Source organism: Delphinapterus leucas, chromosome 15, assembly GCF_059928025.1.
Source record: "Delphinapterus leucas isolate spDelLeu-1000000601 "Yukka" chromosome 15, BTC_Dleu_Yukka2, whole genome shotgun sequence".
NCBI classification, from domain to species: Eukaryota; Metazoa; Chordata; class Mammalia; order Artiodactyla; family Monodontidae; genus Delphinapterus; species Delphinapterus leucas.
Genome location: NC_143143.1, coordinates 74,112,182 through 74,124,960, shown reverse-complemented (window position 1 = coordinate 74,124,960; position 12,779 = coordinate 74,112,182). Strand labels below are relative to the sequence as shown.

At 53.0% G+C, this 12,779-nt stretch overlaps 1 protein-coding gene across 1 annotated transcript in view; it reads left to right on the top strand.

Moving 5' to 3' along the window:
• Nucleotides 1-11,724, top strand: part of CDH22 (cadherin 22) — a 72,431-nt gene extending 60,707 nt beyond the window's left edge. The window contains exons 8-11 of the mRNA XM_022564956.3: nucleotides 1,800-1,921; nucleotides 2,040-2,157; nucleotides 7,841-8,092; nucleotides 11,005-11,724. Coding sequence (XP_022420664.2) covers nucleotides 1,800-1,921; nucleotides 2,040-2,157; nucleotides 7,841-8,092; nucleotides 11,005-11,585 — 1,073 coding nt within the window. The 3' untranslated portion in view covers nucleotides 11,586-11,724. The remainder of the gene's footprint in view (nucleotides 1-1,799; nucleotides 1,922-2,039; nucleotides 2,158-7,840; nucleotides 8,093-11,004) is intronic.
• Nucleotides 11,725-12,779: the final 1,055 nt, after the last annotated feature.

Here is a 12,779-nt window from a genome sequence, read left to right as displayed (position 1 = left end):
AAAACTCATGGGATTCCTGGCTGCCTGGAAGCTTCCAGACTGCCCCCAAAATAGCTCCCTGTCAGCCGGGTCAGAGACCCAGCCATCAGGTCACTGCTTGGAAGCGGGTAGTTTCCTCTCCCAGGGGATGTCCTTGATTTCACTGGCGGGTAGAACATGTCAGTAATGAACTCATGGCTAGGATAGCCAAGGACAGGGCACCAATGAACACTCAGGGGTCTGGGTGGGGGGCTATAAAGGGCCAGCATTCAGGGTGCTTCTCGGATGAGGTATCCCAACAGCCTAGAGTCACTGAATGTCATTCAAGGATATCTGTTGATTTAACAAATCCTTATGTAACACTTATGTGCTATGTACACAGTTTTAAGTGCTTTGCACCTCTTAACTCAATTTGTCCTCTTAACCAACCTGTTACTAGTAGCCCCATTTTGTAGGTAAGAAAACTGAGGCAAAGAGAGCTCAAGTGACCTGGCATGGATCACACAGCTAATAAGTGACAGAGTTGAGATTGGAACCACTTGGCTCCCAAGTCCTTGCTCTTAATCTCTATGCGCTGTTCATTTTCCAGGTATGGAAACTGATACCAGAGCGGGAAAAGTTTTACCCAAGGTCAAACACTGTGTCAGAGACAGAGCCATGCCTGAAATTCAAGACTCTTTCTGTCTAAATGTTTCCAGGCTTCATTCATTCATTCAACAAATCTATTAGAACCAGCTCTATGCCACATCCCACAATGCTGGAGACCCAGGGATTAATACAACAGAGGCCTTGACCTCAAAGACATTGCAGTTGGAGGAGTGGGGACTTTGTGGCTTTGCTGAGGACCTTGGCAAAGACCCACCTCCAGTGGACTTGTCTTGCCCTCTCATGATCAGGTCTTAAAAGAGCAGAGACAGCTTTAGTTGTCAGCTGATCAATTCTTTAAACTTTAGCATGTTTTTTAGTATCCCTTATGCAATATGGGGATAGAAATTGTACCAAACCGTAGGATTTCTGCAAGGATACCTGAAATAATGGATATGGATGCTCCAGGAGAAATCTGTGCCCTCCACGGTGATGGAATGGAGATGGCAGTGCTGTTGGAGGCGGGAGGGGGGTGGTGATGTGACAGTGATGGGGGTGATGATGGCGGGGGTCATGGTAGTACTGGTGGGGCTGATAATGGAAGCTGTGGTGGAGATGGTGGAGACAGTGAATGACTGGTGGTGATGGTGGTAATATTGATGATGGTGGCCGCAGGGGGGTGATGATGGTAGAGCTGAGGAAGGTGGTATTAGTCAGTGCAGTGGTGGTGGCGGCCGCGGTAATTCTAATGGTGATGGTGACGATAAAGGAGTGGTGATGGCACTGGTGATGGTGATGGTGGTGAGGACGGTGGCGGTGGTGCTGATAGTTCCGTCGGTAGAGGTGGCAGTAGTAACGCTAATGGTGGTGATGGTTTAATGGTAGTAGTGGTACTAGTAATGGTGATGGTGAAGGTAGTAATGGTGGAGATGGTGACGGTGTTGGTGATGGTGATGGAGGTTGTGGTGATGATACCAGTGGTACCAGTGCTAATTAATGGCAGTGGTGGTGGTGGCAACAGTGACAGTAATGGCGATGGTTACAGCGGTGATCTAGTGGCGGTGATGACCCAGTTAGCCAGACATCCTTGGTCCTGGTCCTAGTATGAGCTTGATCAACCCACAGATCTCTCAGTGTGACCTCACTGCCTACTCTTGTCCTAGCAGTAGATGGGAGGGGGGCGTCTAAATCTCACACTTGATGCCTCCCACCCTACGGCTGTGCTCTTGTTACAGACAATCATGCCCAGCTATCCCGGGCATCCCTAAGGATCCGAATCCTGGATGTGAACGACAATCCCCCAGAGCTGGCCACACCCTACGAGGCAGACGTGTGTGAGGATGCCGAGCCAGGCCAGGTAGCACTGAAGGATTGGGGACTGGGGGTCGCTGTCAGGACTGGCCAGGACACCCTCTACTCAAGCCCAGAGTGGGCTTGGCCTCACCTCAGCTCCCTGCCCCCTCCTCACCCTTCAGCTCATCCAGACCATCAGTGTGGTAGACAGAGACGAGCCCCAGAGCGGGCACCGCTTCTACTTCCGCCTGGTGCCTGAAGCTCCCAGCAGCCCTCATTTCTCTCTGCTCAACATCCAAGGTGAGTTATCTCAGAACAACCAAATCCTAGGATCCATGGAGGGAGGGGCTTAGCCTCCCCAACCCCTTCCCATATTACAGAGGCGCCCAGAGGGCCAGTGGTGGGTCCAAGATCACACGGAAGGTCTGAGCCAAGCTGGAGATGTTACCCAGCCTGCGAGCCAGACCCTGAAGAACAAGCAGGAGGTGGGTTGGCTGAGTGGAGGAGGGCTTCCCAAGGATAGAGAATGGTAGATGGAAAGATATAGAGAGGGAATACATGAGGAGTGGGGCAGTGGCCCAGCATCCAGGGTGGAAAGAGCCCCTGATCTAAGTGAAGACTGGAATAAGCCACACGCACACACTCCCACCTCTCCGTTTACAAAGTGCTTTATCCCACTCGCATTTCCTCTTTACATCCTCACGGTCACCTTGGGAGGTGGTTTTCTTACCCCTCCCCTCATTGTGCAGGTGATGAGACTCTAAGAGGATAAGGGACCTACCCAGGGTCATATAGGGAGTCAGTGGTGAGGCTGGGACTCAAACCCACGCCTATCTCAGTTCCAATGTCCTTCCTGCTTGCTACCTTGAAAGCAAACTGCCCCTCCCATCCTGAGCTGATCCCATTGTGAGACCCACCCCTGCAAGTTCCCCTTCAGTGAGAAGTTGAGGTCTGAACCTTTGAGGAGTAGACCGGGGGACGGGGTGGTCAATGGACTGGGAGTGAGGGACCTGGGTCCCAGCCCAGGCTCAGTTGAAGGCTTTCTATGCAACCCTAATGCCTGCCTCAGTTTCATCAGCTGTAAAATGGGGCTGAAGATGCCGGCCAGGCAGCTAGGTGGTCCCAGTGAGACGTGGGTTACAGAGGTATATTGTCAGTACCTAGAACACGGCATTTCCTTCATTCAGCAATTATTTGTTGACCATTTATTGAAATACAGTCCCTACATGTCAGGCACTGTTCTAGGTCCCGAAAATGCAGCGGCATGCAAGACAAAATCCCTGCCTTCATGGAGTTTATATTCTAGAGAGGGGAAACAGAAATTAAACAAATGAATATTATGATGGGATTGATAAGTGGCTGGCAGGGAGGAATAATGCAATCTTCACGAGTCTGGACTTTGTTCTATTCAGTGCTGGACCCTGGGTGCCTGGCACATAGTAGGTATTCAAAAGTATGTGTTAGGGAATTCCCTGGCAGTCCACTAGTTAGGACTCCAAGCTTCCACTGCAGGGGGCACGGGTTTGATCCCTGATCGGGGACCTAAGATCCCGCAAGCCACGCGGCGTGGCCAGAGAAAAACATATAAACAAAAACGTGTTAGACAAAACAGGAGGAAATAAAGCAAGGCAAGAGTAGAAGCTGTTTTAAATAAGGTGATCTAGGAAGGCCTCTCTGAAGGAATCAATAGTGAGTAGGGATCTAAAGGAAGTGAGGGGGTGAATGATCCAAGTGCAAGAAACAGCAAGTGCAAAGACCCTGAGGTGGGAACAGGCTTGGGACGTTCAAGACCTGCATAGTTGGGGTGAGTGAGTGACAGGACTGGAGGAGATGCAGTCAGAGAGGTACTAGGGGCTAGATCATGTGGGTTCCTTCTGATCCTGTTCCAGGTCTGGTATCACCCCCAAGACCTTGACACCCCTTCCCTCAGTGGCTTCTGAAGCCAGACCCATCTGTATTTCCAGGAGTAATATTAAAAATATTTAACAACCAGTGCAGCTCAGATAATCAATCAGAAAGGACCCTGATCATAAATAATCTGGAGTAGGACCATGGAGCCTCTGCTGAGCCAGGCTTGAACCCCTTAGTGACTTGATCGTGTTAAAGTTGGGGGTGTGCTTGAGGGAGAGGCTGAGGCAGCAGGGAAGGACTTGGGGGACTCAGAGTCATGGCTATTTAAACCTTTCTAGAAGTAGTTCAGTATTTTAACAACCTTAACGACTAGTGCTGCCCTGATTGCTCACTATGGCAGTGGTACCCCAAGCTGAGCGCCGGAGACACAAATAGCCCTGGACTGACCTCACCAAGTTCACAATCTTTCCAACCCAAGGGGCCTGAGGTTCTGCCCCAACTGCCTCTCTTTGACAGGGGGTGGGGGCTGGGGGCTTGGTTGGCCACCAGGGCTCCCATCCGGCGTGACCAGCTGCGTACAAGCCCTGGGAGCAAGGCCGGCAGCAGCGCGCTGAGGCCGGCACTGCCAGGAAAGGGCTCCTCCTCCAGTCCCCCGGCCCCTCCCACGGTGTGCCAAGCCCCCTCCTCCTCACCATATAAATATCCCAGTTGACAAACGGCTACCCCAACCCATCTGTTTCTTTGTACAAATTTGTAGCCAGTTTGGAAACGTGATTTATAAATATTGCTTTTGCAGCCAGGATTGACACTGATGTATGTCAGGCCAGATGGATGAATGCAGTGCTGGGCGCAGATCCTGCCTAGAAGGGTGGGGTTGGGGCCTGGGGTGGCCACTGGCTTCCCCAAATGAAGCCAGCTGCTGCCCAGGAGGGCAGCTGAGAGGGAAAGGCATGATGCTCAGGGATTTCCTCTTATGGGGTGAAAGAGTAGCAGGAACCAGAGCTCTCCAGACATATGGTTCCATGACCAAAGACAGCAACCCCGAGAAACAAATATGTCCTCTCCTCTCCTCTGTTCTTGCTTGGGAATTAGAGGCTGAGTCAGAGCCATCCACTCATTTTTCAAATCTGTCCACTTCTCTGTGCCTCCACTACCACTCTTATTTCACATCTAGAACACACAGTAGCTTCCTAACTGGTCTTCCACATCCACTGTTGTATTTTAGATTAGAGGCTCCCTTGCTTAGAAGGTAGGCTTAGCAAAGGCAGGGACCATGTCTGTCTTGTTCATTGCTGTATCCTCAGGGCCTAGAGTAATCCTGACCTATAGAGGGTGTTTAATTAGTATTCACTATTGAATAGATGGATGGTATGTCACTAGGTTGCTTCTTTGCCCATCAATCGATGGTCTCCTGTTGCCTTTAAGAAAATAACCCAATTCCTTACCATGGCCTCTAAGACTTTCTATTATGAGCCCCTGCCTCCCCCTCCAGCCTCTTCTTGACTCGCTCTAGTCATCATCCTTATCCCTCCAGCCGCAAAGGACTGCTCTCAGTTCCCTGAGTTCCTATGCCTCTTCTAACCTCAGGACCTTTGCACGGACTATTCCCTCCCCTAGAATTCATTGTTCAGGGCTCACAATAATATCATTTCTTCCAAAAAGTTCTCCAGGATCCCCCAGACTGGTCAGATCCTCTGTTAGATGCTCTTCCTATACTTTTCCTTCTTAGCACTCACCATCGTTTGCAATTGTACACTAAATTGTGAGTTTATTTGGTTAACCTTTGTCTCTCGCATCAGAATATAAGGCCAGATCCAGGACTATGGTTAATTTAGCTCCCCATTATCCCCCCCATGGCCAGCATGGTGCCGAGTACAGAGTAGTTACTCAATAAAGATTTATTGGATGGATGGATGATCCGATGGGTGGTTGGAAAAGGTAGCTATGCCACCAATTCACGGGATAAATTCAGACAAGTCCCTTCTCTCTGAGCCTCAACTTCCATGTCTGTAAAATGGGAATAGTGTTACAACTCTTGGTGGTTGTGAAGATTAAACATTTCTATGTATTTAAAGTATCTACCCAGTCCTCGATACATAAGAAGTATGCAGCCAATGCAAAGGAGTCCCACACCATTCCTTCTTTTCCTCATCTTGCCCTTGAGCCTTTCTTTCCCAGGGGAAGGCAGATGTTGTCACAGCTGGAGTTGACTCACCCTTTGGCAGGAGGGCTAGAGTTCAAGCCGGAGCTTGAGGAGCTGACCCAGGACCACCAGTTACCCTAAAAGATGTGGTTCGTTCAAGCATCATTCTTCAAGGCTGGCTCAGTGCCAGGGAAGAGACAGGCACACGCTACCTTAACACAGCATGACAAGTGCTGTAACAGAAGTGTGCGTGGCGCCTGCACAGTCAGAGCAGGGAGGGGGAAGCCATAAATCCTTCCTTCCCAGGGAAGCGTAGAAAGGAGGCCACAGAAAAGAGGTGACATTTAGCTGGAGCATGACGGATGAGGAATTCGCCCAGGCAAGAAAGTGGAGAGGGTGTTCCAGCTAGCAGGAACTTAGTGAAAAAAGGCAGGGCAGCCTAGACAGAGCGCGGGCGTGGGGTGTAGCACGTGGGGGTGGGGCATGAAAAAATTAACAACCAGCATTCATGGAGCATTTCTACGTGTTAGGAACTGTTCTAAGGGTTATGTGCTAATTACACTCTTTAATCCTCACACCTATGTGATGCTATTTTCCTCCACTTCGGATGAGGAAACTGAGATCCAGGGAAGCTAAATGAGTTTCCCAAGCTAGTAAATGACCAACTCAGCATTAGTTATTAACATTTTTTTTTTTTTTTAGTTATTAACATTTTAATGGAAATTTTCAAAGATGTATACAAGTAGATAAAATAACACAATGAACTCCTATGTGCCCATCACATGAGCTTTAACCCATGACCGGTCTTGTTTCAGCTGGACCTCCAGTCCACTTCACAGGTGTGCCCAAGGTCACAAGTCGGCCCTTCCAAGGGCTCTTCTTCCTGCATTGTGTGCATGATGGGGAAGGCCAGGCAGGCGCACTGAACTGGGGGCTGCGGGGAAGAGGCTGAGTTAACTGGGACCGCAAAGCTGGGGAAGGGACCCAGGCTGTCAAAATCTGAGGTCAGGGAGACCAGCCTGAAGCCTGCGAGGGCAGAGAGAAGGACTCAGGAGGGAGGCCTGGGCCGCCAGCGGGAAGCGGGACCCCTTTTGTGGAACTGGCTGTCAAGGATGGGAGCAGCAGGGAGCTGGGCTCTGAGTACTTCTCGACTACCGCATTGGCAGCCACCAGAATGACAGAGGGTCAGTGATGGCCTGGCCCATGCAGGAGAGGTGTGGAGGAGTCACCGGGGCGGGGGAGCCCGTGCTCTACACCCACCCCCCAAGTCCTGACTGGCACTCCCAGCACGAGGCCGAAGCAGTGCGACGAGTATGACTCATGTGAGTTCACTGTTCCCTCTGGCCATTATGCATCAAAAGGAAAGAGACCGGTGAGGTGACCTTGGTACCCTGGGGCATCCCCATCAGGCCCCAAGGGGCATGCCCCCGGCCCTCCAGGCTCAGCTCTTAAAGAGACTCCTGACAGAACGATGCCTCAGCCAAAGGCAGGTGCCAGCCCGTGTTCCCAGTCTTCTCTGATGACCCAGAGCTTGTCAGTGCCCAGGAAGCCACAACCCAAGGACCACAGGACCCCAGGATCAGGATGCATTGGACAGCTGGGGTGGAATCTGAGAGAAAAAAAGGCTGTTGAGACAAAAGGCAAAAAAAAATTTTTTGATATAGCCAGGGACAGGACCTTGGCACCACTGGGGACAAAATCTTGGAATAGCTGAAAACAGAATTTTGAGACAGCTGGGAATAGAAGCTTAGGACAGCTAAGGACAGAATTGAGGGCTCTACGGCTGGGGACGGGACCTTCAGGCAGCTGGGGGCAGAATTTGGGGAGAGTCGGTAACAGAATTTTAGGAGATCAGGGAATAGACCCATGGGTCAGCTGGGAGACAGTAGCTGGGGGCAGAGTGAGGCAAATCCCGAGGTGGAATTGGGAGGTGACTGGGACGGGGGAGGCCGAACCCAAGTCACATACCACTCCGTTTCTTCGAAGCAGACAATACAGCCGCGGTGCACACGCAGCACATGGGCTTCAACCGGCAGGAGCAGGACGTGTTCTTCCTGCCCATCCTGGTGGTGGACAGTGGGCCGCCCACGCTGAGCAGCACGGGGACGCTCACCATCCGCATCTGTGGCTGCGACAGCTCCGGCGCCATCCAGTCCTGCAACACCACGGCCTTTGTCGTGGCCACGTCCCTCAGCCCCGGAGCCCTCATCGCCCTCTTGGTCTGTGTCCTCATCCTGGTCGGTAAGTCCACCAAGAGCCAGCCCCCCCGCCCGACTGGCCCCCATCCTTGGGCCCTGGATGTCCTTCCTGAGGTGCCTCCATGGGGGTCTCACTTTCCCTCCCCATCCTAGGAAGGGCTGGCTTGATTGATGTCCAGGTTCTAACCTGCAGCTCCTACGAGAAGTCTCCTAAGTACGGAGCAGCCCTACCACCAACTCCAGAAGGTGTCAGCCCCCAGCTGAGACTAAGTTCATGCTGGCCAACCCTCTACATGGCCCAAAGTCTCTCTAATTTTGAAAAACCAAGCCTATTTTTTAAAATTCTCTCATGTCTATTGTCCTATTTTATTCTTTATGTAGTACTTTTAGTAAAAAAAGGGCTCTTGTGAACCTCACAACCTCTCAGCCAGATGTATCATCCCCATTTTTGAGATGACAAAACTGAGGCTCAGAGTCATTAAGTGGCTTGCAAAAGGGGACCCAGTTAATCTTCTGACTTGAAATCAGGTCTTTTCACCCTGTGTTCCCTGCTCCTTTAACTACCCCACCTGCTAGGAATCTAAACTGGGGGCAAAACTTTGGGGCAGCTGGAGTAAAATCTTAAGACACTTGGGGAGGGGGCAAAATCTACTTGGGTATCAGTTCCACCAGCAGCCAGTTGAACCCCCCAGAGTGCCCCCAGGGAAGAGGTCAATTTTTCAGGAGCTAAACTGGATTCAGGTGGCCACAATGCCGCCTCTCACTGTTAAAGCAGAAAGGCCTCACCTCTGTCCTGACTACTGGACGACAGCCAGAGCTGGAGGAACTCAAGGAAGGGCCAGATGGCAGGTCCCAGGTTTGCTCAGTTCCCTGGGAGATTCAGCTGCCTCCCACGCCTCACCACCCACCCCTGGGACCTGCAGAGGTCCTGGGCAGGCCCCTCCTAGCTGGGAGGCCCCCCCTCCTCTCCACTCCCCAGCCCGTGGCTCAGAAACCCTTTTTCCAGAGGATGCACTTTACAGCGGTTTCATTTTCCGAGGCAGTGCAAACAAATTTCTGCCTAATTGCCCACAAACGAAGAAAGTGCACATCAGTGCTCTAAAGGTGACGGGCGGAATCACTGATCAGGCCTGGCACATCTGTCTCCTGCCGCCCGCGCTTCCCACCATCTGCTCTCACGGGCATCCCCCTCCGCAGCTCCCGGCCTCCAGCTTCAGAAGCCGACCATCCATCTTTCCCACTTCTCTCCTGACACCTTTCCTCCCTCCCAACCTGTCCCTGGATCCCACCTCCTTCCCGGTCATGATCCACCTTGTTAGGTCGTGAGCCAGCACCCTGCCCCATGGCCCTCGCAGCTGGTTCTGCCCACTGGCCTGGCCTGAGCTGTTTGGAGCTGCAAGAAGAATCCAGTGCCTGAGAGGATACCCAACACATGTCTGTCCATCCATCCACCCACCTATCCATTTAATTCTCTCATTTGCTCATCGGTTCCTAATTTATCCATCCAGTGAGTACCCCCACCCATGTGCTAAATTATTCTAGGCACTGGGATTCATCAGTGAATGAAAGATACAAAAAGCCCTGAATAACTGGAAAGTTGGGGTTGCCATCGCTGAGACTGGGAGACTGAGGGTGGGAAGGGGGAAAGATTATTCTTTCAAATTTGGACACATTAAGTTTGAGATTCTCCTGGTCAACCCCGAGGACTTGCTAGAGAGGAAACTGGATGTACAATCTAGATTTCAGGGGAGAAGTCCAGGCTGGAGGCTGCAATATGGGAGTTGTCAGCCTCTAAATGGAATTTAAAGCCACGAGACAAGGAAAGCGACAAGAGAAGGGGTGTGGAAAAAAGACCAAGGACTGAGTCCTGGGACATCTGATGTTAAGAAGTCAGAGAGGAAAGGAGAAGAGAAGCTTGCTTATAAGGTTGAGAACGAGTTATCAGTGAGGTGGGAGGAGGAAGAGTATGCAGAGTCCTGGAAGGCAAGTGAAGAAAGCCAAAAAAATCTGCTCATCCTTGCATCACCCAGGTCTCCATCCAATTCTTCATTCAGTCATTCATTCAACAAGCATGGTTCTCTTGCTTACTGCATGCCAGGCACCACTCTAGGGGAACGTTCCCCAGGTCCCGGAGGGCAGTTCACAGTGTGTATTTTGAGGCGGGGTGAGACTGACATCTTAACATGGCAGGGCCTGTGCTATGAATGAGCAGTGACTTTCAAACCTGAGCTGCCTGGGCATTACCTGCAGGCCTTATTGAAACAGACTGCTGGGCCCCACCCAGTAGATCTAGGACAGGACCTGAGAATTTGCATTTCTAATAAGTTCCCACGAGATGCTGATGCTGGTCCAGGGTCCGAACCAGGGTGATAGAGAGGAACCCCTCATCAGGGGAGCTTGGAGGTGATATCCTGAACCCGGCCTTGAGCTCTCAGGGAAGGGCTCCTGCAGGAGATATCTGGACCAGAGACCCAGAGGGCGAATAGGGTGATCAGGGCTTCTGGAGTGGACAGAGGAGGGCAAGGGTGAAAGAGAGGTCAGGGTCAAGGACATTTCACTCCCCCCAGACCTCAGCTGCCCCATTCCCATCGCCACCCCCCAGCACCCAGAGACCTCAGGAGGATGTATCTCTTCATAGAGTTAAGGATGGAGACCTCAGAGTTTGGGTCCAGCCCTCAACACCCATGAAACCTCTTAACACTGCTCTCTGTCCCCACCCCACCCCCAGTGGTGGCATAGGCTTGATTTGCACACCTCCCAAGATGGGCAGCTCACTACCTATCCAGATAGCCAGCTACGGTCTAACTGTGAGAAAGGTATTGTTGCACAGAAATCTAGGAAATTTGCATGAGCATTTAGGCTGAGCCAGCTCTGCAGGGGAGGAGGGAAAGGGTGGTCCCCGGACTGCCCTGGGGGGGCGCTGCCCTCACGCGCCCCCTTCTGTCTCCCGCGCAGTGCTGGTGCTGCTGATACTCACCCTCAGGCGCCACCACAAGAGCCACCTGAGCTCGGACGAGGACGAGGACATGCGGGACAACGTCATCAAATACAACGACGAGGGGGGCGGCGAGCAGGACACCGAAGCCTACGACATGTCGGCACTGCGAAGCCTCTACGACTTCGGCGAGCTCAAGGGCGGCGGCGACGGCGGCGGCGGCGGCGGCGGCGGCGTGGGCCCGGGCGTGGGCCCGGGCGTGGGCCCGGGGAGCCCCCCGCAGGCCCGTCTGCCTTCGGAGCACCACTCGCTGCCGCAGGGGCCGCCGAGCCCCGAGCCGGACTTCTCGGTGTTCAGGGACTTCATCAGCCGCAAGGTGGCGCTGGCGGACGGGGACCTGTCGGTGCCGCCCTACGACGCCTTCCAGACCTACGCCTTCGAGGGCGCGGACTCGCCAGCCGCCTCGCTCAGCTCGCTGCACAGCGGCTCGTCGGGCTCCGAGCAGGACTTTGCCTATCTCAGCAGCTGGGGTCCCCGCTTCCGGCCCCTGGCCGCCCTCTACGCCGGCCACCGCCCAGAAGGCGAGGCCCCGGCCTCCTAGCCCGCCCTCCCTGCAGCCCAGGACCCAACTGGACCCCAGGACAAAGCACGTCCCCTGCTCACCCCCTTCCCCCAACCCTCCCAGGGCGGCGAGACAGGAGGGGGACCTTGTTCGGGCAGCGGACTCCCCGACGGCATCCCTCCCCTGGGGGGGCGGGGGGGCGGGGGGGGTTGGGCAGCTTTTGCCCAGAAGTGCGGGAATTATGACCAACATCATTAAAACTGCAGCGAGAACGGGCACTGCGTGGCTCTGGGGTTAGACAGGGAGAGAGGGTGGTGTGGATCCCTCCTGGCTTAGGGGAGAAGCTGGGGGGAGGATGCTGCAGAAGTGCCAGCCCAGGAATGCCCCATCAGAGTTAAGAGGAAAGAAGGGCTGTTCATTTACTAAGCGCCTACTGTGTGCTGGGCCTGTACAAAGACCACCTTAGTCATCACACAAACCTTGAGGTGGGGCCCTGCAGGTAACAGTTGGAGAAAGAAAGCCCCCCGGAGAAGTGGCTGGGACCTGTCCAAGGACACCTTGCCAGTGTACCGTGGAGCCACAGCACTTACCGGCTACCTGGCCTTGGGCAAGTTACCTCTCTTCTCTGGGCCTCAGTTTCCTCCTGTGTCAAACGAGGCAAATAGCAGAACCTACCTCAAAGAGTCTTGAGGATAAAAAGGCTTCATATGTGTCAAGTGGTTAGGACAGTGCCTGGCACATAGTAGGTGCTCAATAAATGTTAGCCTTTGATACTGTTATTATCTTTGTTGTTATTAGAAGCCCAGCATGTCTGCCTCCCAGATCTGAGCTCTCTCCCCCTTTTCCCAACATCTCCAAGGATATAGAAAACCTGACTATTGGTGTTGCTTCTGCTCTGAGTCGGGGATAGGGACGTTCCCAGAAATTGGAGAGCCTTCCGGTGTCTCAGGCGACACTGGAATACGACACCTGGCAGGCGTGCCAAGAGATGACAAGGTGGGCAGCTCCAGGACTTGGATGAAGTGGGAGGGTTGCTGGGAGATGGAAGGGTCAGAAGCCACTGAGTGTGATGGGGACCTTATCTGTTTGTTCTGGGAACCCAGCAGTTTCCCCATCCATGGACCCAAGTTAAGAACCCCAGGGCTAAGTCACCACTAAGAGCCTCCGGCTCTGAAACCATTTGATTATAAGATATAGGTTATTTGTCCTCCTGCCCCACACCCAAGTGATTAA